The 22,201-nt window shown below is 49.9% G+C and overlaps 1 protein-coding gene across 8 annotated transcripts in view; it reads left to right on the plus strand.

Moving 5' to 3' along the window:
- Positions 1 to 22,201, plus strand: part of TENM4 (teneurin transmembrane protein 4) — a 728,135-nt gene that overhangs the window by 331,908 nt on the left and 374,026 nt on the right. For all 8 annotated transcript variants that reach the window (XM_070490574.1, XM_070490568.1, XM_070490572.1 and 5 more), the window contains 2 exons: positions 14,720 to 15,013; positions 18,709 to 18,978. In XM_070490574.1, coding sequence (XP_070346675.1) covers positions 14,791 to 15,013; positions 18,709 to 18,978 — 493 coding nt within the window. In that variant the 5' untranslated portion in view covers positions 14,720 to 14,790. The remainder of the gene's footprint in view (positions 1 to 14,719; positions 15,014 to 18,708; positions 18,979 to 22,201) is intronic.

A 22,201-nucleotide genomic window follows, 5' to 3' on the forward strand; every position in this document is an offset into this window, starting at 1 on the left:
AGGTGACAGCTGAGGTTAACAACCCAAAAAAAAGTGGAGTTAATGGAGTGACAGGCAGCGGTTCTTAATGAAAACAAATTTAGGGCTACGGTCAAGAGAACAAAGGGAGAGTCTAGCCAGGCAGGCAGACTGCATGACCCAGGTGTAACATTAGCCAGCAGAGCGGCCAAGGGCCGGAGCTTCCCCACGGAGAGCACAGGCGCAGGGCCCCCCGGAAGGCGGAGAGGCAGCTGCGGCCACCAAGGGAGGCTCTGCTCAGCCCATGTGAGCCCACTGTGGCACTCGGGCAGCCGGGCGGTTGTGGAGGATCGTGGCCTCCGTCCTCCGTTCCTGGTGGCTGCTGGGAGGGTCAAGAGAGCCTTCTTAGCTATAGTCTGGGGTTCCCGGGCAGAGGGGTTAAGGGCATTCTGAGACCGTCATCTCCGTGTAGTGAGCAGTGGGGAAGGATGGGATAAAGGGAAGAGGGCACCAGAACAGGAGAAGGCCAAGCTTGGCGCTAACATCTCCTGGTCCCTCACTGAGGAACATGAGTCCTGGCCCAGGGCCGAGGGCAGAGCTGTTCAGCATTCCTGTGTCTACTGGGTGGTTTTGCGTTTGATTGGGGTGCCCCGTGGGGATTTGGGGCTGGATGGTACAAGTTCACATGGGACTTGTGCTAACAGCATCTCTGATCCCAGGCACCAGGGTTCACACTGCAGCACGTTCTGCTCCAGCTGGGAGCCTTGGTCTGATCAGAATCCTCTTAGCATGAGGACTGGCATTCCTTACACATATGGAATTCATCCAATGACATTCCCTCCTAACTGTGGGGTAGTTATTCATTTCCTCGGCTGTCTCGCCCTCGGGATGTGCGGAGAATTTAAGGCAGCCCTTTGCACTTTGTGTCAAAAGACCTGGGCGGCATCAAAGCCCTGCCTCTCGCTGGCTGTGTGACTTTGAAACAAGGCACTTCACCTCTCGGAACATCAGTTCTCTATCTAATGTAGGATCATGACATAGCTACACAGAGGTATTTGTTCACTTATTGTCAGTCATTATTTATTAAGTTCCTGCTATTTGCAAGGCTCAAAGTTTGAAATTCGATGCCAAACAAGATGGACATGATCCCCATCTCCATAGAGCTTAGAGCATATAATTAAGCGACTACTTAAATATAAACAGAATTTTGGTCAGTTTCCCAAAAGAAGGTACAGGGTGGTGCATTAAATCACAAAAAAATGTGGAAGAAATTCATAAGCTCTGAAATACTGTTTTAACATTAGGGATTAACCTCATTGTCCTCACAATATTTCTAATTTTTTAAGGGACTTTAATGATATGAGCCTCAGTCTCCTCGTCTATAACATGGAAATTATAATAATACTTGTATCGGCCTTTTGATGTAACATATCACTGCAAAACATGGTGGCTTAAAATGACTGTTTATTGATTCCTGTTTCTGAGGGTCAGTAATGTGGGCTGAGTGGAGCTGGAGGGTTCAGCCACTGTCCACCAGGCTCACTCACATGGCTACGATCTACAAGGGGTTGACCGGCTCACCTCTGTGTCTCTAGCAACAAGCCAGCCAGCCTGGGCCCCTGTACATGATGGATGTTTTCCAGAAGTAGCCAGAGAAGGCAAGCCCAAAATTCAACGGTTTTTCATGCCTCTGATTCCCACTTAATAATGTCCCCTTGGCTCCTCGGCCAATGCAAGTCACATGGCCAACCTGGAGTCACTGTAGAGAACTACACAAGGGTGTGGATACCGGGAGGTGTCATTACTATTGCAGTCTACCACCTGCCTGACTCCCAGCGCTGTCCCGAAGATTTTGTGATAGACACGTGATGCCGCACTGGGGGTGGTTGCGTTAGGACTAGTCCCTGCACGTCGTGGATGCGGAAGAATTGGTAGGTGAAGATGAATCCGAGAGGCTTGCTACTTTCTTGGGGGAAAAAAGACATTATACAGGAAATAAGTGGCAAGCAATTGGCCACAACAGCATGTGAAGTGTGGCATCATGGCTAAAAGTCAAAAGATGCCAGAGCAGTTTCTGATACTGAGGCTGCATCAGACCCTTCCATTTTCAACCCTGGTGTTTTAAAAAGTGACATTGATCAAAAGGAATTTTTCAGAGAAGGATGACCAGGATGGAGACGAGGTGGGTGGGAACTGAATCAGGGGAAGGCCCAGAAGTATTGATCCTGAATAATGATGTCACATTCACCCCTGTTGTTCATTAAGCCCTTATTTATGTGCCACACATAGAGTTGAGCTTTTCCATTTAAGCCTCGAAACAACCCTGTAAGAGGGTAAATACTGTCCCCATTTTACAGATGAGGAAACTGAGGCTCAGATAGTTTCTTTGTCCAAAGTTGCATAGGAAGTACCTAGTAGGTTCAAGGCTCAAACCTGCCTGACTCAAAAAAACTACTTTTTTAATTGGAATTTTTATTAAGATAATTGTAATTCACATGCGGTTATAAAAAGTAGTACGGGCCTGGCCTGGTGGCCCAGCAGTTAACTTTGCACGTTCCACTCTGGTGGCCTGGGGTCCGCCGGTTTGGATCCCAGGTGCGGACATGGTACCACTTGGCACGCCATGCTATGGTAGGCGTCCCACATATAAAGTAGAGGAAGATGGGCACGGATGTTAGCTCAAGGCCGATCTTCCTCAGCAAAACGAGGAGGATTGGCAATAGATTTTAGCTCAGGGCTAATCTTCCTCAAAAAAAAAAAGGTAGTACAGAGAGATCCTGGGTACCCTTTACCCAGTCTCTCCCAGTAGCAACATTTTGCAAAATGGTGGTAAGAGAGCAGATGTCATAACCAGGATATGGACATTGATACAATCCACTGATTTTATTCAGATTTCACCAGTTGTACTTATTTGAGAGCGTGTGTGTGTTTTCTTCTATTTTATCACTTGTAGCTTAGTGTATCCAGTCAAGACAGTGAGCATTCCCATCACCATAAGTACCCTCACACTGCCCTTTATAGCCACACCTCCCTCCCTCCCACCCCTACCCCCTCCCTAACCCCAGCAACTATTGATCTGTTCTCCATCTCTAAAATCATTTCAAAAATGTTATGTAAGTGGAATCATATAGTGTGTAACCTTTTGCGATTGGCTTTTTTTCACTCAGCATAATTCTCTAGAGGTTCATTCATTCATTCCTTTTTATCACTGAGTAGTATTCCATGGTATTCCATTTATTTAACCATTCGCTTGTTAAGGACATCTGGGCTATTTCACATTTTAGCTATTATGAGTAAAGCTTCTAGGAACATTGTTGTACAGGTTTTTGTGTGAACATAAGTTTTCATTTCTCAAGGATAAATGCCCAAGGGTGCAGTTACTAGGTTATATAGTAATTGCATGTTTACTTTCATAAGAAACTGACAAACTGTTTTCCAGAAAGGCTGTATTATTTTATATTCCTACCAGAAATGTATGGGTGATCCGGTTTCTCTGCATCCTTGCCGGCATTTGGAGTTATCACTATTTTCCATTTTAGCTCTTCCGATGAGGGTGCGGTCTTATTGTGGTTTTCATTTGCCCTTCCCTGGTGGCCAGTGATGTTGAACCTCTTTTCACGTGCTTCTTGCCATCTGTCTATTCTCTGCAGTGAAATATCTGTTGATATCTTTTGGCCGTTTCCTAATTGGGTTGTTTGGGTTTTTTTACTATTGAGTTTGAGAGTTCTTTATATACTCAACATGTTAGACCTTTGTCAGATAATGTGGTTTGTGAATATTTTCTCCTACTCTGTAGCTTATCTTTTCATCCTCTTAACAGAATCTTTCAGATTGCAAGTTTGAAGTTTGGTGAGGTCCAATGTATCCGTTTTTCCTTTTTGGGTTGTGCTTTTGATGGAAAGCTTGTGTTTTTGACCACTGTGCTCCACCATTTCCTGGAGCCTGGGGAGGAGAGATCTTGTTCTGGGAAAGAGGGATTAGGCTTGTCTGTGAGGCTCTAAGGCATAGTTAGGGCCAGCGGGAAGGCTCTTACGCAGCAAATTCCAGCTCGCTATCAGAATGAACTAAGGCCAAGCTCAGAGGATGAAATGTGTTAGGAGTAAGCGCCTTGTCATCAGAGATCAAGCGAAGGCTGGCTGCTGTCCATGCAGACTCATAGAAGGAATCCAAGAGTCAGAGGGGGTCTGGGCAACTACATCCTTTATGTCACATTCTAACTCGAACAATCTAGGAGACTGCTATTTGAATTACCCCTGCCAGAATTGGAGGGTCTAACAAATTTATCCCCCAGAGACCATCCAGGTTGAAAAATTTAGAAAGGCTTTGGGTGGCCATCTGGAATGTCTCCAGTTTGGAGCAGATTGAGCCAGGCTCAACAGGAGGTGGCCAGCGAAGCCACAAGATCTGCAGTTGTCCTGTTTCAGCAGAATGCACAGAGACCAAAGGCTGACAGGGCTCAGTCTCGGGCCGGGGTCTGTTCCTTGCTCTCTCTCCCCCATCTTGGGGGCCAGCCGCATGGCTACCTGCCCCACCTCCACCCAAGCAGCCCCTGCTACACTCGGACTGCCAAGGAGAATCCCTTTCTTTGTGGCACTTATGAGACTTAATTACCGATGGCAGAGTCCTTTGAGGCCTGGATGAAAGGGACGGGAGCAGCGCAAGGCTTGATTAGGCGCGTAGAATGCTGGGCATGATTAGCTCCATGCGAGACTGGCCCTGCCTTTATCTGTCTCCAGTTCTGTGTGACTTACGGCAGCTAATTGTTGAAATAAAAATCTCCTGACCACCCAGTTACAGGAAAGAAGGCCCTAATATCTATTAAGTCTGCCTTTAATGACTGGAAATGGCAGCAGCTTCAGGCAGTGAGGGTTTTCCCATTGTTACAAGCCTTTTTCTCCACCTCTTTGAGGCTTGAGTATGCAGAGATGGAAGTGAAAGTCTGCCAAAGCCACTTCTGTCTCCCTAACGGTCCACCTGGACATCCCTTCCTGGGACGCCTCCGCTCACAAGCTTTGTCTGCTGCAAAGACCCCTCCTGGCACTTCCCCAACGGCTTTGTAATCGTTGCTCCTTACAGAACTTCTGGCCCTTGACAAAGTACTTGAAATTCCTCTGTGTGTGTGTGTGTATTTGGGAACATAAAGGCAGTCCTCAGGCATGCATTACATATGACACCCTCCCCTCATGCCACCCCATTTTGTAGAAGAGAAAACTGAGGCCATGAAAGAAAACAGGACAAAGGTGACAACTCCTGGCTCTGCACGTGCTGGATGTCAGCAAGCCTCAGCTCCCTCTTCTCTATAAACATGGCCCCAAGCAGCTATGGGAGGAAACAAGCAGTTGCTACCTTCACAAATCTGGGAAGGTTTGTGTGGGATTGAGGGAGTTAGTGTTAAAACTAAGAGCCTCTCTGTTTCCAGAAGCTTTAAACTGATGCCTGCTCCCTGTGGCGCTGGTTTTCCCCTCTGGCTCTCCCCTCTCACCCCTCACAGAGGCTCACAGGGGGCCTAAAGCAGGAGCCCCAGGTGGTTACAGGTCAAGCCTAGGACACAGTAGGGGATGCGCAATTAATCAGCCGGACTCTCTCCCCCCTCCCTCTGATGATCTCATAATGTGGTCCTAGGATAAACCCAGCGAAAATCAGAAAGCTGTGAGGGGCCCTTGCACACTTTTTACAGAGAATTGGCATTCTAAAAACCTGGGTTTGGAGTTTGACCCTTGAAGGAGTTTTCTAGGGGGAAGGAAGGAGGTCCCTTTCAGTGGGGGCTGAACTGTGGAGGAGGCCATTTCTCAAGGTGGTGTTCATGAAGAAACCGAGTCCCAGCAGACAGCCAGCTCAACCTGAGACCCTGGCGGGGGTGCTTCTGAGAATGTCACATGGGGGTGAGCTGCCAATGGGAATATGCATCAGGTGCAGGAGAGAGGAGTGTGGGGGGACATTCAGACTGCAGCAAGACATTCTAGCCCACCCCACGTGAGAGGCATGTGGACAAACGTGAGCCTCCTCCTCTCCCTGTCCCCTGGTTAAGTCCTGCTCAGTATTTCAGGCAAGCTCAGGTGTCACCTCTTTCAGGTGGCCTCTGCTACCCACCCTACCTGAGCTGGTGTCCCTTCTCTACCCCCGGAGTGTCTGTGTCAATTGCTCTCTGTGTTCACGTGCTAGAACCACCTGTAGATGTGTCTGTCCCTCTGACTGCATCTGGTTCAACTCCTTGTCCCCAAATCTCGCCCTGGACCTTATAAAGCCTTGTTAGATGGGGAAGAGGGAACGAGGATGGATGAACCCAGGGAAAGGTCACTGGGAAGGTGAGGGCTTGAAAATCGTAGGAGAGATGCTCAGTCTGACGAGAGGACTCGAGGATACACAGGCTGGCCCGTCTTCAGTCTGGAAGAGCTCTTGCCAGGCAAAGCATTAGACTTATTTCCTGAGACCCCAAGTTGAGGAGGTGAGGTCTACGGAAGGAAGCTAGAAGGAGGCGGGTTCCGGCTCCATGTCAGGAAGCACAGTCAGAGCCGTCCCTGGAGGTGGTGAAGTCCCCAGCTTTGGAGGTGGCGTGACCACTTGGTGGGGATGGGTCCGAGGGGGTTCAAACGTCCAATGGGGCATGAACCAGCTGACGTTTGATGACACTTTCAATCCTAAGGTAATAAACACCCCGTTTTCTGACTCTAAGATGCCCCCATTTGTAAAGGAGGATCATTGGCTGGTAAATAGCTTTGAGGGGGGAAGAATACAGATGGAGGAATCTGGAAAACACAGCCCTCATAAGACCTCCTGTTGGCTGAGGGCCGATCGTGTCCTCATCCTGTGCATGCTCAGCCCTTGGAGGGGTCAGGCAGCTCTGCTAGGAGTTCTCCCAGCTCGGGATCAGAGGAACGGTGCCCGTACAGCAACTGCCATACAGCAACTGGTCTGTGCCAAGCCCTCCAACAGAAGGGCAAGGTGGCTCCTGTAGGCAGCGGCACCATCTGTCACCTGCCGGCCAGCCACTGATTAGGGACGTCCCCGCAGCCAGCCTGGGCACATGGCCATACTCTACAATGTTCCCAAGAAAGCCATTTCCCTGGCCCACAGTGCTCTTTCTGTGCAGGGCACACTTCGAGAAGCAGCTATAAAAACACTCCTCCCACATGCCCAGGTCAGTGGCTAACTGGGTTCATCAGAGGAATTAATACTGCAGGGGGAAAAAAAAAGTGAAAGAACAAATAGGACATTTCAGCAAATTAGAAGAAGGGGGGACTCGGGTGGGAAGCAGTATGGGTTATGATTAAAAGCTTGAGCCTTGGGGTCGTACAGACCCAGGTTTGGATCCTGGCTCTGCCACTTCCTTGCTGTGGCCCTCTGGGTAAGGCACTTAACCTCTCTACGGGCCTTTTCATCTATAAAATGAGGATGGTTTAGGGTATGGTGAGGATTAAATGAGGTAATGCAGGGAGAGACCTTGTCCTTAACGCCTATTATAATCGCCGTGTCACTGTTTTAAAGGCCAGAGATTCCCTAAAGTGACAGCGCCTGGGAAATGAGCTCTGGGTGCCGCAAAGCGCCCACAGCCTTGGGAGCCTGACTTCCCAGATTCCAGTCTTGGCATATTTTGTGAACTTGAGCATCACTTTGCTACTCTGAGCCTCAGTTTCCAAATCTGTAAAGTGGGGATAATGATGCCTAGTTCTCTGGTTTGTACATAACCCAACACAGTACCTGGCACAGAATAGGGGCACCCCTCACCCCTGGCATTCACTTCCTATCACACTGGAGTTTAAAACAAAGGATATGCAAGACCAAACTTGGAAGGACTAAGGAAAATAAAAATTTATGATGATTTTATCCACACATCCACACACGGATACTGCCCAGGACTTATATTTTGTAGAACACATTTTAGCTCTGAAATATTTATGGGCCCTTTTGACACACAAAGAACTAAAAATATCACCGTCTGCTTATGTTAAGGAAAACTTATAAAACTTTAGTCCAGTAGGAATTCGGTCAATTTCCTGGTTCGTCTCTGGCTGATGCTGAGGCTGCGAGGAAACCCAGGGTGGTAACAGCCCCCGTGTCCCCGAGGGCTTTGGCAGGGCCAGAGGTCACTCAGCAGCGCCATATGTCTGTTCCAGTCTCCCTGCCAGCACTCCAGGCTGCTGCCCCTCATAAATATTGCTGGAGCCCATGTGAAGGGTCCAAGTTCACTTTTTGAGTTTCTCTCCACACACCAAAAGCTTTGTTTCTCCCATCTCCCTTCTCTCCCCACTCCCACAACCTTGTCATTCTTCCAGGCCAGCTCCTGGCCCCACAGGTCGGAGCCTCTGAAAACCAGCTGGAGGACACGTGCCCCCCCTTGACCCACATCTCTAGATCCAGGCTTTCTGCCACATGCCCGTTTGCATTTTACTGTCTGCTTATAATTGTTCATGGAAATTCCTTTTTTTTCTACCAGGCTGCTCCCTCCTCACCTCTCAAGCTTCATCGTAAACCTTTTTCTCTCCCCGAAGTCTGGACTCCAGGAATAACTGAGCTGCTCTCTGTTCCCAGAGCTCTCATGCCGCCAACTTTCATCCACGCTGTGACCTAGAACAGTGTTTTTCAAACTGTAGGTTGGCAACCCCTCCATAATTCTATTTTAGTAGAAGAGAATAGAAAATATCAGATTCCACCCCTGAGGAAAGGTTAGGCATAGTTTTTGAAATTTTTGTTTTAGTTAGACGTTTGTAGATTTATATGTGTACTGGATTGTGAAATAAATGTATTTTTACTGTAGGTCAGAGAAAATGGAAAACCACAGATCTGAACTTCTTTTCTCTCCTTACCTCAAAACCATCTGGCCTGGCTAACTTTTACATGACATTCTCTGGTCATGGTTTAGATGTCACTTTCTCTGGGCCGTGGTCCCTGATCATCTCTCCACCTTTGGCCCCCCCGGCCTGGGCTAGGGGCTCCTGTGGTGTCCTAGCCCCGCCTATCTCCCTATCTGACTTGCCCACTGTCTAGAGGCTCCAAGGAGAAGCAAGCTCATCTATCCTGTCCACTGAGCCCTCCCACAAGGCGTGGCACAGCAGGGTAGGAAGGCAGTGAGGCGGGAGGCAGGGAGCGGGAGGGAGGAAACAAGGAGCCTTGCGTGTTACCTCCTAGCATCTTCCACAGCACTTAGGACAGAAAAGGCCCTTAGCAATGATTTACCCAGTGAATTAACCTGTGCTACTAGGTGTGCACCACCTTTCTTCAGGTTTCAACATCTTCTGATTCAAACCTAGCCCCTGACCTTTGGAAGCCATGTGATCCAGAGCAAATCACTTAATCTCATTGAGCTTGTTATCTCATTTGTAAAGTGAGGAAATAAGGGAAAATATAAAATAAGAGGATAATATCTGACCTACATAATTGTTGGAGGGATTAGAAATAACACGTCCAGGGGGCCCCGTGCATGAGTAGGTGTTCGATTAATGGTGTGTTGTTGTTATTGCCTCTGTCCCATCTGAACTGATACCTCATCACCATCACCACCATGTGTCTCCACGTCTCCCCACATTTGCGCACCTCTTCAAACCTTCCAGATCCTTCTGAGCCCAACTCCACGTAAAAGGAAAAAAAAGCAAAAAAAAAAAAAAAACCCAAAAAGCGGTGGATTTTAGAATTACTAGGTCCAGGTCCCAGTGCTGTCACTTACGGGCTGTGTGAACTTGATCAACCAACTGGGTCATTTAGCCCACTCTCTAAAAGGAGGAGTGACGAGGCTTTCTGTGGGCTCTGTGCAGAGCAGAGCACAGTGCTCCACACGTATATGTTTCTTCCCTGCTCTTGTCCGGGGTCCGCTCTCCTTCTCAGTACACAGATCAAAACTGACACCCATGTCAGCGTGAGGACACACTCATAAAACTGCAGTTCTGGCTGTATCAAAGCACTCATCTCTGGTGGTCCCTATGGCTGAGACCCTGAGAGGCAGTGAGCTGTCCCAGCAGGGCTCTGTCTTAATCCTATCTGGGGCCCAGTGCCCAGCACGAGACTCATCGTAACTGGTCTGGAAATGAGCTCTTCTCTGAAGGCACCTTCTTGGAGCTGGGACCTTAACCTGGAGAAGAGTTTCAGCAAGCAATAGAGGCTGTGCGTCTGGGAGAGGCGAGTTGGGGTGGCAGGTTGTTCTGCGGGCAGCGACACGAAGCGGAGGGGGAGTTAGGAAGGGTCAGGCTAATGGATTTTAGGGGCAGTGGGGAACCCAGAGGTCAGCAGGGTAAGGAGGGGGCTTCACATTGAAGCATGAATGTGTGCTGGGTGCTTCTGTCCCCCACGCGTGGGTGGGGCCACAGGATCTGAGCTCGGTACCCTTCCCCAGCTCTCCTCTCAGCCTCCTGCCAGGGTGTCAGCATCACTGTCCTGCAGACTCTTGTTCCAAGCGAGCTTTTCTCCACTGTCACTTCTTTTATCCCAACGTCTTCTTCCTCTATTAAATACCAATTTGAGTGTGAACCATGACCGACCTCTCATCTGTTCAAAAAAAGTAAATATTTACTGAATTACTCTGTTGAGTCAGCATGGAAAAAAAACGAAAACGAAATGGGAGCAAGGCGAATGTTCTCCCTGCCTCTGCTTTGTGACCGGGAAGCCATGAGTTTGGGGGCTGTGTTCTTAATAATTTGTAGTTACTGAGCCTTTGCCTCGAAGCCAATGTCTCAGTCACCAGGCACACGCTGATAAGAGGACACAGTCATCCACCAATTTAACAGCCTAAAATGTGTCTCAGCCTTATTAACATATGTTTCCAAGGGAATGTTCCTTCTATAATTATAACTGACACCTAACTGAAGCCTTCTAACGTGTGCCTTTTAAAAATAAAATGTGGTTTTATTCGGATGATAATAATGGCTAATATAGATTGAGCACCCATTATGTATCAGGGACCATATGTACCAGGGACATGTATTAACTCATTTAATCCTCCAAGCAACCCTAAGAGGTTGGTACTATTTTACAGATGAGGAAACTGAAACACAGAGAGGTTAAACAACTTGCCTAAGGTCACACAGCTGCTAAGTGGTGGACACATACTTTAAACCCAGGCTGCCTTTGAAATTTAAGAAGAATACATCTAAGTAATGCCTTTAATTCAATCTTGGATGTACCTAATACATATTTGTCTAAGTTGAACTAACAATATTTTATATTACTTAACATTGGAGAGAAGGGATGAAGCAGCTACCATGTAATTTTATTCACTCATTCACTCAGCAGACATTTTGTGAGCACCGTGGATGCCAGGCCTGCCTGCAAGGTACTGTAGTCAAGGAGGGAGGCAGACATGAAAACAGACCATCTGGTTAGCTGGATGTCCTCTGAGGGATCAGCATGCACGAGGGTGGAAAGGCCATAGAATGAATGTCCAGGAAAGTGCAAGTGGCCCAGTGAGATAGAAGGAAGATGGGCCAGAGGGAGAAGAGCCTTGCATTTTGACCAAGAAACTGGAATCCATCGTGAAGGCTCCACAGTGCTGCTCGGGGCATAAGCAGGGCAGTGGTGTGGCCCGAGCTTAGGAACCTCACCGGGCACAGCCTGTAAAGGCAGCACCGTCTAGCAGTTATATCCATGGGCCACGTTCAATCGCCTGGTTCAGAATTGTGGCTCCACCACTCAAGAGCCTTGTAACTTGGGCAGGATACTTACCCTCACAATGTCTCACCTGTCATTTGCAGATAATCATAGTATCTGTGTCACTGGATTGAAATGAGGATTAAGATGTTGTATAATGATAGTCAAAGTAAGCACTCAATAAGTATTAGCTACTACTAACAACAGTATATTGCCTATTATTATTAATACCATTATTATGAATTATTAGTGACTAGTATTAATAATGGTTAACATTAATTGAGTGCTTACTGGTATCATTATCATTGGGGGATGGGTTGGAGGTGAAGGGCCAGAGAGCACAGAGGCGAGGTAGAGTCCCCATAAATCGTCATCTAAGTTGGCCCAGAGCAGCGCTTTGAGTCAAAAACCAGTCTTGGGTCATGGTATCAATTGAGGGAGTTGTAATCAGCCTTTTTGAAAAAGTGAAAGAGAATGAACTAGAAATATCAGAGGGCACTGCTCATCGTGCAGTAACTCTGGTTTTGAGTCTTGTTTCCATTTTATCCATATAAACACACACTCATGTACGTAACTGTATGTATCAGGTCACAATGTAAGATGCTTTCCCAATTATGGATTGTAGTCAAAAGGGTTTTGCAGACGGTGGAGTAGAAGGCATCGCCCCAGTCTTCCCTGTGGCCCTGCCCTTCGGCACTCAGAGGGCCGCCGTCTCATCAGCCAATGTCAGGAGGCCGCGCATCAAGAGGGCAGAGCTCAGGGCCCCAGCTTTGGGCCCCAGGAAGATGGTTTGGTTTCTGTGTATCCTAAATCACACCCCTTGACCCAGCACTAATTTCCAGGGATGTTTTGAGAATTGGGTCCCCAGAAGTGTCACATCCATCTTGATTGGCTAGTTACAACCCAAGGGTACCATAGTCTATTTAGTCTTGCTGGTTTCACCGCTAACTCATCGTGTGGCCTTGGGCAGGAGGCTGGATGGCTCTGGGTCACTGTTGCCCCATCTATAGAATGGAGGTGAAAATAGTTGTCTTACATGCTTCATGGTTATTATGAACCACCAATAAAATCACAGATGTTTGCACTCTTTGAAAATCATGGAGATTGGGGCCGGCCTGATGGCACAGCAGTTAAATAAGCACGTTCTGCTTCGGCGGCCCAGACGCCGGTTCGGATCCTGGGTGCGGACATGGCACTGCTTCGCAAGCCATGCTGTGGCAGGCATCCCACATATAAAGTAGAGGAAAATGGGCATGGATGTTAGCCCAGGGCCAGTCTTCCTCAGCAAAAAGAGGAGGATTGGCAGCAGATGTTAGCTCAGGGCTAGTCTTCCTCAAAAAGAAGAAAAAGAAAAAAGAAAATCATGGAGAACTACATAAAGGGAAGTCTACTTAGGACCCATGATAAATCCCAAAGACACCAAGTGGTAATCTCAGATGTTCCCCTTCTGAGCAAGGTGATGTAGGTTTCCAGGTTAGGACACATGGACCTGTTTGAGTGGGTCTAGAGAGCTCTTCAACAAGACAGAGTTTGCATGGGAGCCAAGCTAAGACCTGCCCTGGAGCGAGCCTTTGAGGTCTTGGGAGGGAAGAGCGTATCCTCAGGCCAAAGGGATGCCTCAGAGAGGCATCTACCTGATCGAAGGCAGGACTTGGAAACCACTGGCCCTCAGACCAAAATGACCCATCAGTGTGTTTTGTTTGACCTGTAAAATATTTTGAAATTTTAAAAAATAATAATGAATAGCATTTAAAAATCATACTTCTTACATCTAAATCCAAACTTCCGGCTTGTCTTAAAAATTCACAAGACGCCCTGCAGTCCTACATCACAGCTTTGGCAGGCACTGAGCGTCCACTGCCCTCGTGGACAGGCCCCACCCTGGCACTGAGAGTCCGTGCCTGCACTGTTTGTTACAGCTCTTGCTTTGTTGTTTCTCTAACAGGGCGATGACGCAGTGGAATGTTTTATATACCCACATTGCTCTGAAAAGTGGAACCATGAAAGAAAGAACTGAGAAGGTTACATGTATCAAGAAAAATAGGTCTCCTCATACTTTGGGCTGGATATTCTGCTTTCCTCCTGTGCTTGCCTCCTGGCTCTTGTAGGGGGCTATGTTTGCAACCCCAGAGCCAAAGGAACACATTTGGAAGGAGAAAGAGGGTGCTATGACAACCTAAAAAAATCCTGGGGTATCATTCTAGGAGAAAAGGATCAAGGTGGAGAAAAGAGGAGAAAAGGAGATTGGGAGCTTCTCACCAATCAGACACCCTAGCAACACCCAGATGTCTGGGGCAGGTGCTGTGGCTTCCCCAGGTGCTGAGGGAGCTTCTGATGAGATGGAAGAGACCAAGGTGAGGAAGCTCTCTGATTAGCATGGTAGTCAGGGCCAGCCTAGCTGGAAGGACATTTTGTGTGATGGGAGCGAGCAGACTCAAGGGGGCATAACAGAACAGAAAAACAGACCTGGGTTCAGATCCTGGCTTTGTGTCTTACCACCTAAGTGACCCGAAAGGAGGTTTGAACCTCGGTTTTCTCATCTGTCAGATGGGGTTTGGTTGGCCGGTTAATTAAACAAATGAGTACTAGGTGCAGCAGGCTCTGCCCTCCATGCTATCGATCAGAAGTGAGCCAAACAGGTGAGGCCCCTGCTCTCATGGAGCTTACACACTAGTGGAAGAGAACAGACAATAAGACAGTAAGTAGTTAATTACCTGGTGGTGATGAGAGGACTGGCTGTTTATACCTTGGCTTATTTGGAAAAAGATTGGAGACAGTAATAACTAATGTGGAGACGTGACGATTTGATGAGATAATACAAAGTGCTTCCCGGGTGCCTGAGTATAGTCATTCGTTTCAGGAGTTCTTAAGGAACCTGCGTTCTGTGGCAGGCCCTGTCCCAGGTGCAGAAGCGATGGAACCACACATGATTCCTGCCTAGGAGATTAGGAAAACCAGCGCCCCCTCGCCTTTGTTGTCAGCTTCCTGATACCCATCACTGGAGGAGAGGCGGAGGGATCTTCATGGTGGACAGGCCAAGTAACAGAAAGAGACAGGATTCATGATTAGAGGCCCTAGGGAGCGGAGCCTGGTCCACAGCCCCGCAGGGAGAATGGGGGGCCGGATGCACCCGCATTGCCTTTGTCCCCGGGGACCGGAGCTCACGCCCTTTCTTTGCTTTCCCCAGCTCCAGACCAGTCGGCCCTGAGTGAGGCGAGGACCCTGTTCGTGGATGTGGAGGAGCGCGGGCTGGAGGCCATGGACGTGAAGGAGAGGAAGCCGTACCGCTCGCTGACCCGGCGCCGAGACGCCGAGCGCCGCTACACCAGCTCGTCGGCGGACAGCGAGGAGGGCAAGGGTCCGCAGAAGTCCTACAGCTCCAGCGAGACCCTCAAGGCCTACGACCAGGACGCCCGCCTCGCCTATGGCGGCCGCGTCAAGGATGTGGTGCCGCAGGAGGCCGAAGAGTTCTGCCGGGCAGGTGCGTGTGCAGGTGTGCCAGCAGGTGTGCCCCGGGGCGTGGGTGCAGGTGCGCAGGAACGCGACCGGGGCACTCGCAACGCCAAGTCTCTGCCGTTTGGGCACCTGGATCTGGTCCAAGCCTGCCCCATAGTTCATTCTTAGTCCGTTCCTTTTCGCGCTCACTCACTCGGCTGGCATAATGGGGTGGTTGGGAGCTGGGCTCTCTGTCAGACTGCCTGGGGGTGCGTTCAGAGCCACCACCGGCTCTCCTCTAAGCCTCAGCCCTGGATTGTCAGGTGGGCAGGAGCAGTCTCATTGCACTGACTTGTAAGACCTAATAAGACGACGTGGTTAAGCGGTAAGCATCTACCATCGAGTGCTGAATAAGTTTAGTTGTTAGTTTTATTTGTTCATATATATATGCATTCAACAGACATATCTTAGTACCTTCTTTGCATCAAGCACTGTCCTGACGTTGAGAAGATGTTCCTGAGATGGTTAGACCTAAAACATTAGTAACTGGGGGGATATCCTGGCTCCCTCTCCTTCACTTCCTACACGCAGTAGTCACCAAAGCCTATCCATCTTACTCGGGAATACCTTTCAAATCTCCTCTTCTGCCACTGTCCCAGTTCAGGCCACTGTCATCTCTCTGGGAGGATTGACTGCAACCCCCCCCCCACCCAGTGCTGCCCCCTTTGGACCATTCTCTGCTCTGCAGCCAGAGTGAAGCATGGAAATGCCTCCCCCCATTGTCTTGAACCTGAGCTCCTTAACCTGGTATAAGAGGGCTTTCCCCAAGTTCACTTGTCTTCCTGCCTTGTTTTATCCTCTGCCCATCCACACCCCACAGCCCATGCTCCAGCCCCGCTGGACTACTCATTGCTCCCACAGGTGCCATGATGTATGTTCCCCACCCTGGTGCCTCAGTGATGCCTGTGTTTCTGCTTGCAGAGCCATGAGCCCTCTGATGCCTGGTGGGCCCCTGCCCCTGACAGTTCATGCAGCCCTCCCTGATTCTCCCCGGCCTACTCCCCTTCCACAGACAGGGCTAGCCAGGCACTGTGCTGTGTAGTTTATATGCGTTTTGGCATTGTTATTTAATTCTTACAACACCCCAAGTGAATCACTTATTCAAGATCATGGAGGGGAGAGGAGCTGGTCACACACACATGCTCCCTGGGGCCGACAGTCTCCTTGGCTCTCCCACAGGCCTGGCTCCACATGGAAGCTGGCCTGTTAGGCAGGCTGCCTCTCAGGCTTGAAAGATGCGGGGTCTTCAGCTCTTTCCCAGCTTGTGGCTAAGAACTCAAACTGGGGCATCAGACAGATCTGGATTTGAATTCTGGCTCTGCCATTTTTACTACCCTTGGCTTCTTCCCCTGGGCAATGGGAGAGCGGTGATGCCTCCTAATAGTAGGGTAGTCAGGAGGATGAATGAGGACTGTAAATGAAACACTTTGACATGGTACCTGGCACAGAGAAGATCTTCATAAGTGCTGCCTGCTACTAATTGTCATCTCTGGGTCTCAGGGGAAGTGACAAATGGTCTCAGAGCTTTCCTCCAGCTCCATCCTGCCCATTCTTGATAGAACTCAGCAAACCCTGCCAGGCCCAGCTTGGCTTGGATGCCACCCAGCACATGAGGTTCCAGAAGGAGCCCCTTCTCAACTTCATAAATAACAAATAAAGAAGCATTCTCATCTCATAGGCGTACAGGACCATTGCAGTTTACAAAGTACTCTCCCTCCCATTACCTCCCTGGATCCTCAAAACTCCTGTGAGGGTAGCAGGCCATATTTTATCACCCCATTTTAAAGACAAGAACACTGAGGCCCAGGTGATGTCCCCAGCCCAAGATTGCACAGCTAGATGTTGAGTGAGGTGGAATGTCAACCTGTGTCCTGGGCTCCTCAGGAAAGAGGCCAAAAGGACTTAAAGCAAACAGACCCTGAGGACTTCTCACGTTTGATGAACTAAATCTTCTAAACTCACACATTGGAAGGGCTGGGCTGGCTCAACACGATCACTGAGCCCTTGGAGTCAGTCCTCACCTTGCAATTCTCCATTCCTGGCGTGTCTCAGTTACTCATATTGATGCTGAGTCTGGCTGCTTAAAAGGGTATGCAGGGCAAGCCATATGGAAATCAATGCAGCCCGGCTGTTTATTGCAAATAAATTTGATTTTTCACTTAACGTAGCAGTCATTCTTCATAATGTGTGACTGGCCTCCCTTGAGAGGACCAGCCCAACAGACCAGGGATATGGGGCTGGAAGGAGGCAGGAAAGGAGATCAGAGGGAGGCAAATGGGGTGGACAGGGAGTGTGGTGTCCAGAGATGGTGGGAAGCAGATTGAGGGGATTTAGGTTCCAATTTGAAGTTTTCTTCTACTTAGAAGGAGAGCAACAGAGGAAGGCAGCCTGGAATATGGCACAAAGGAGTGATGTTCAAAATATTTTATATCTGGTCTGGCCCAGACCCTGGCCAATCAGAATGTCTGCCTGGCCCTGAGCAGAGCCCAGAGGCCATGCTGGGCACAGAGCTGACTAGCAGGCTCCAGGGGCACAGGGGTTATTTGGTGGTGGGAGTGATGCAATGACTGTAATAGGAAGCCACTGCTGCTGACTTCCCTCCTGCCTCCCTGAAGTCCCTTCTTGCTTTGCCTTTGCAGGCTTGTCCTATGCGGCCCTGGCCCTTGTCACAAGGATATGCCCTTTAGTGTCTTTGTCCACCCCCTCATCCCCCAAACACTCATGGGAATATTAGAAATGTGAGAGTAGCCGCCCCTGAATAGACATTGAATTAACATTTAGGAGTAACATGGAAGCTGTGTTGTCCATGAACATTAGTATTCCCTTTGTCACTCAAATACCAATCCCTGAGGGAACTGCCCTCACTCGCCTCTTCCTCGGCCTCAGCCCTGGGCATTGCCAGGCCTTCCCGAGCCCTCAAGAGACCTCTCAGGGGCCCAGCTTTGGCTGTGTGCTTGCCTCCCTGGATTACTGCAAAGTCTGCTGATTCCTGTCACAGCCCCACCTGGCATGAGCAAGCAGAAGCCAGAGCCCATTTCTTTGTGTGAGACCCACTTTTCTCTGCCAGTCACCGTTGTCTTCACTTTCATGCTTCAGACTTTTCCAGCTTGGCCAGAAGGGAGCTTCCAGTCCCAGGGGAATATTTGCATTTCATCAGCTAGGCTTCTGCCCTGCTCAGGAGTGCTCCTTGCTGGAAAGCCCACCCTGGAGTGCAAGAGGAGACCTGAAGCCCTCCATTCACTTTAGCAGATATTTCCTGACTCCCCTGCTGAGTACTGGATTTCCTTCTAGGCCCAGGGATTCAGGAATGAAGAAGACCTGATCCTGCCCTTGTTGAGGGCATCTCCAGCAGAGGAGTCAGGCTGTTAAACCGTCCTGGTCTGCAGGACGACTGGGGCCAAGGACTCTCAGAGGGAGCTCGGAGGGAGAAGCAGTGACTTCTGCACAGGGTGTAGGGTTGGGGGTGACTTCACAGAGGAGATGTCATTTGAATTGGGCCTAGAGGATTTGGGCTGATGGGGAAGGGGCACAAGGAGCAGGCCAGGCAGAGGAAAGACATGGACATGGAACACCACTGCGAGCTAAAGGACAACAGTGAATCCTGGGGAAAGGGACCAGGCTTCTGGTGGCGAGCCCCCACTCCTCAGCACCCTAACCAAGCTCACCTGCATTTCCTCCCAGGAGCCAACTTCACCCTGCGTGAGCTGGGGCTGGGGGATGTGACACCGCCTCATGGGACGCTGTACCGGACAGACATCGGCCTCCCCCACTGTGGCTACTCCATGGGGGCCAGCTCTGATGCTGACATGGAGGCCGACACCATGCTGTCACCTGAGCACCCCGTGCGGCTGTGGGCCCGGAGCACACGGTCGGGGCGCAGCTCCTGCCTGTCCAGCCGGGCCAACTCCAACCTCACACTCACCGACACGGAGCACGAGAACACCGAGACCGGTGAGTAGCCCACTTGGCCTGTGCCGGGCGCCTGGGGTGCCAGGTGGAGGTTTTTAATTACAGTATTGATTTTCTGCTCCATCGCTTGGGGCTCTGGTGAAGTTGGTGAAAAATTGCTTTGCTCTCAGTGGTCAAAAGTCAGAACCTCCTGCACAGTAACGTGAAATACCCACCCATCAGTGACATGCCAGAGATGGGGTTGCTGCTCTTTCCTTCCAGATTAGGGGGATGCCTAAGGGGCAGGGTTATTGCTTACAAGGTGCCTGTGTGCAGGGGAGCAGAGGGGTCAGGGGACAGTGGTAATTGGTCCCCCGCCACTTGTCCTCTATCATGTCAGCTGGGCTGGTCCTGCCTGAATCCTGCTCATGCAGCCTTCAGCCTCCAGGTGCTGCCCTACCCCAGTATCTTAGGTTGATCAGAGGATAGCTTCTAAACAAAAACTGTCATGTCGGGGTAACTTCAAACTTGAGGTTTTGCTCCAGCTTTCCCGTGATCTCATCTGCAGATTTGGGAAAGTGCTGGCTCTGAACTCTGTTCCACTCTCGTCTCTGCAGCTCCTTCTTCCAAGGCTGGAGAGATGCTATGGGAGAAAGATGACAAGGAGCTCACACACCATCTTTTTATGGTGGAGGGAAGGGAGCCTGGTTTCAGAACTTCCTCCCTCCTCCCGGGACCTTGTTAGCACATCTCCGGGGCGCTCTGAGTTAGATGCACCCCTGCAGTGAGCTGAAGGGACAACCCCCTTCAACCCCCACAGTCTCTGGGCAGCTTTGCGGACCTAGGTCAGCCCTGAGAAGGGTCCTGCTGGGGTCTGGCAGTGAAGACTTAGGGAGAGTGGCAGAGACAGGGACAGTCCCTCTGCCTGGGGGAGGGCTTTTGTTTCTCAGAAGTGCCATCAGGGGGTCTGCTGGTGCTTCCACACCAAGTGTAGGAAGGGAGATGTGGGGACGGTAGTCTGAATGAGAACTGGAAGAGCCAAACCAGGTACCAGTGCCCCCTACTGGTTTCCAGCTCCAAATGCAGAATCCTTGTGATTCCTGCCCAGGATTCCCAGGGTCACAGTGGGGACCAGGTCAGAGGTGAAGGCTTAGGCGGGTTAGTCTCGGAAAAGGTTGCTCCAGCTGGGTTATGCAGGACATCATCCCAGACTTGGGATCAGGCAGGAGACCAGATAAGGTCAGGATCACGTGGGGAAATTTATCTCCTTCAAGAGTCATGCGCAGCAGAGTTCCAAGTGTCTGTTCTGCCACCCCGCCCAGAGAACTCGGAGGTTTTCCTGGGGCGGGGGGGGGGGGGGCCTGTGTACCTGTCTGAGGGATGGGGGAGCAGCAGGTCCTGGGTACTGGCTTGGCAGTGTCACCCTCCCCTGGCCCCCAACCAGCCCTGTGGGGCGTCAATGACATCAGCACCTGAGGGAGATGCCCCTCTGTGCAGTGGGGAGCCATCCACACTCCATCATCCACCTTCCCACCTTGCCGCAGCCAAGCCAGCAGCCCCTCCTCTCCCTGCCCCCACCATGCACTGAACCAGAGCACCCAGGTGAGGTGTGAGGCCTGTGCAGAGAACATGCTGTCTGGTTAGGAGGCAGGGAACCCGAGTTCCATCACTGACCCGGGCTGTGGCATTGGATAAGCTGCATTCTTTCCCGGGACCTCAGTTTCCTCCTCTATAAAATAAGTAGTTTAAACAAAGTCAGCATTTCCTGTGTTCTGAGAATGTTAATAGTTCTTAGATTGGGGGTGGGGGAGAGGAAGTGCTCTGTGGTCAAATAATGAAGGAAACACGGGGTTAAACCAGTTTTTCCTGCAGGACTTCTCAGAGCCTTGACTATGTTAAGTGCATGCTAATGGATGAATTACCAGGAGGAGTATCTGCAGCATTCCCCAGGCGATCTGACCACAGAGCCCTTTGTTCTCAGCACCTGATGAGGCCCGTGTTCTAATGAACACTTTCCAGGAGTAAGTGAACTGAGTGACCTGCAGGCCTTTCTAGATTCAGGATTCTGTGCTTCTAAGTGTTTACATTAAGATGAAGGTGTGGAAGAGGAAGACGATAATGACATTAATAGTTAATAGCTGCTGCTGATTATCAGACCCCAAGCACGGTGTTCAGTGCTGTAGTTATAGGATCTCATTTACTCCCCCTCCAACCCTTTGAGGTAGGTTTTATTATCCCCACTGCACAAAATAAGTAAACTGCAGCCCAGAGAGGTTAAGAAACCTGCATAGGTCACACAGCTAACAAGATGGGATTTGAACTCAGGCCTGTATAACTCTAAAATCTTTCCTCTTGTAGCCCTAGAGATAGCGAATTTCCTCTGCCGCAAAATACTTGATTGTTTGTTCTTTTGAAGGCTTCTTGCCATGGTGACAAATGATCATTTTTCCATAAAGCCATGACAGAGTGAGGTGCACGCCTCCCACGTCATTGTATATTCCCTGAGAGCTGAATTATGGCTGAATTAAGCCTCTCTTGGGTGATAATGACATAGTCGACGAGCCTGAAAAGCTTCAGCTTTTGATAACAGGGACCAGGAGGTGGCTGCCTGCTGCCCCTGGCCATGCCATCGTCTCCTGCTGGTCATCCATTTCCACGGTGGCCTCACTATGCTCAGGGAAGACGGGCAGGCAAAGGAGGCAGGCTGGTAACTCAAACAAAGAGCCCCTGGCCTCTGCATCCCTTCCAGCCCTGGACTCCCCAACCCCAGACACCCCACTGGTACCCACACACTTGTCCTCATGCTTCCAGATGGGAAGTTGCATTAAAGGCTTTGTGATACTCGGATCTGAATAAAGACGGTGACTCATATGACAGTGATGAGCTATAGGCATGACTGCCTTTTATTCACTTTGAGGTTGCCAGTGGTCTTGTTCTTGTTCGTATCATTGTCTCCTGAACTTACAGCCAAGGACTGAGGCTCAGAGAGGCGAAGGGTGCACGGGGCTGTGTGTCCAGTTGAGCTAGAGCCAGGCTCTCCACAGGAGTCTTGATTCTTTTCCAGCTCGCTGTCTCTCTTCCCCCTGCCCCTCCCACGCTCCCGTCTTCTTTCTCCCCGGCCCTCCTCTCTTCCTTTTGTGTTCATCCCTGGCCCCAGCTCTCTCCTTTGTCTCTGATGAGAACTCAGATCTTACCATCAGGACAGGGCTCAATTCCACTGGACATGTTAGCCAACACATCATGGTGTAGCCACTTTTCAGGAGTAGAGAGAAGCCATACTCAGGAC

This window comes from Equus asinus, chromosome 20 (assembly GCF_041296235.1).
Source record: "Equus asinus isolate D_3611 breed Donkey chromosome 20, EquAss-T2T_v2, whole genome shotgun sequence".
NCBI classification, from domain to species: Eukaryota; Metazoa; Chordata; class Mammalia; order Perissodactyla; family Equidae; genus Equus; species Equus asinus.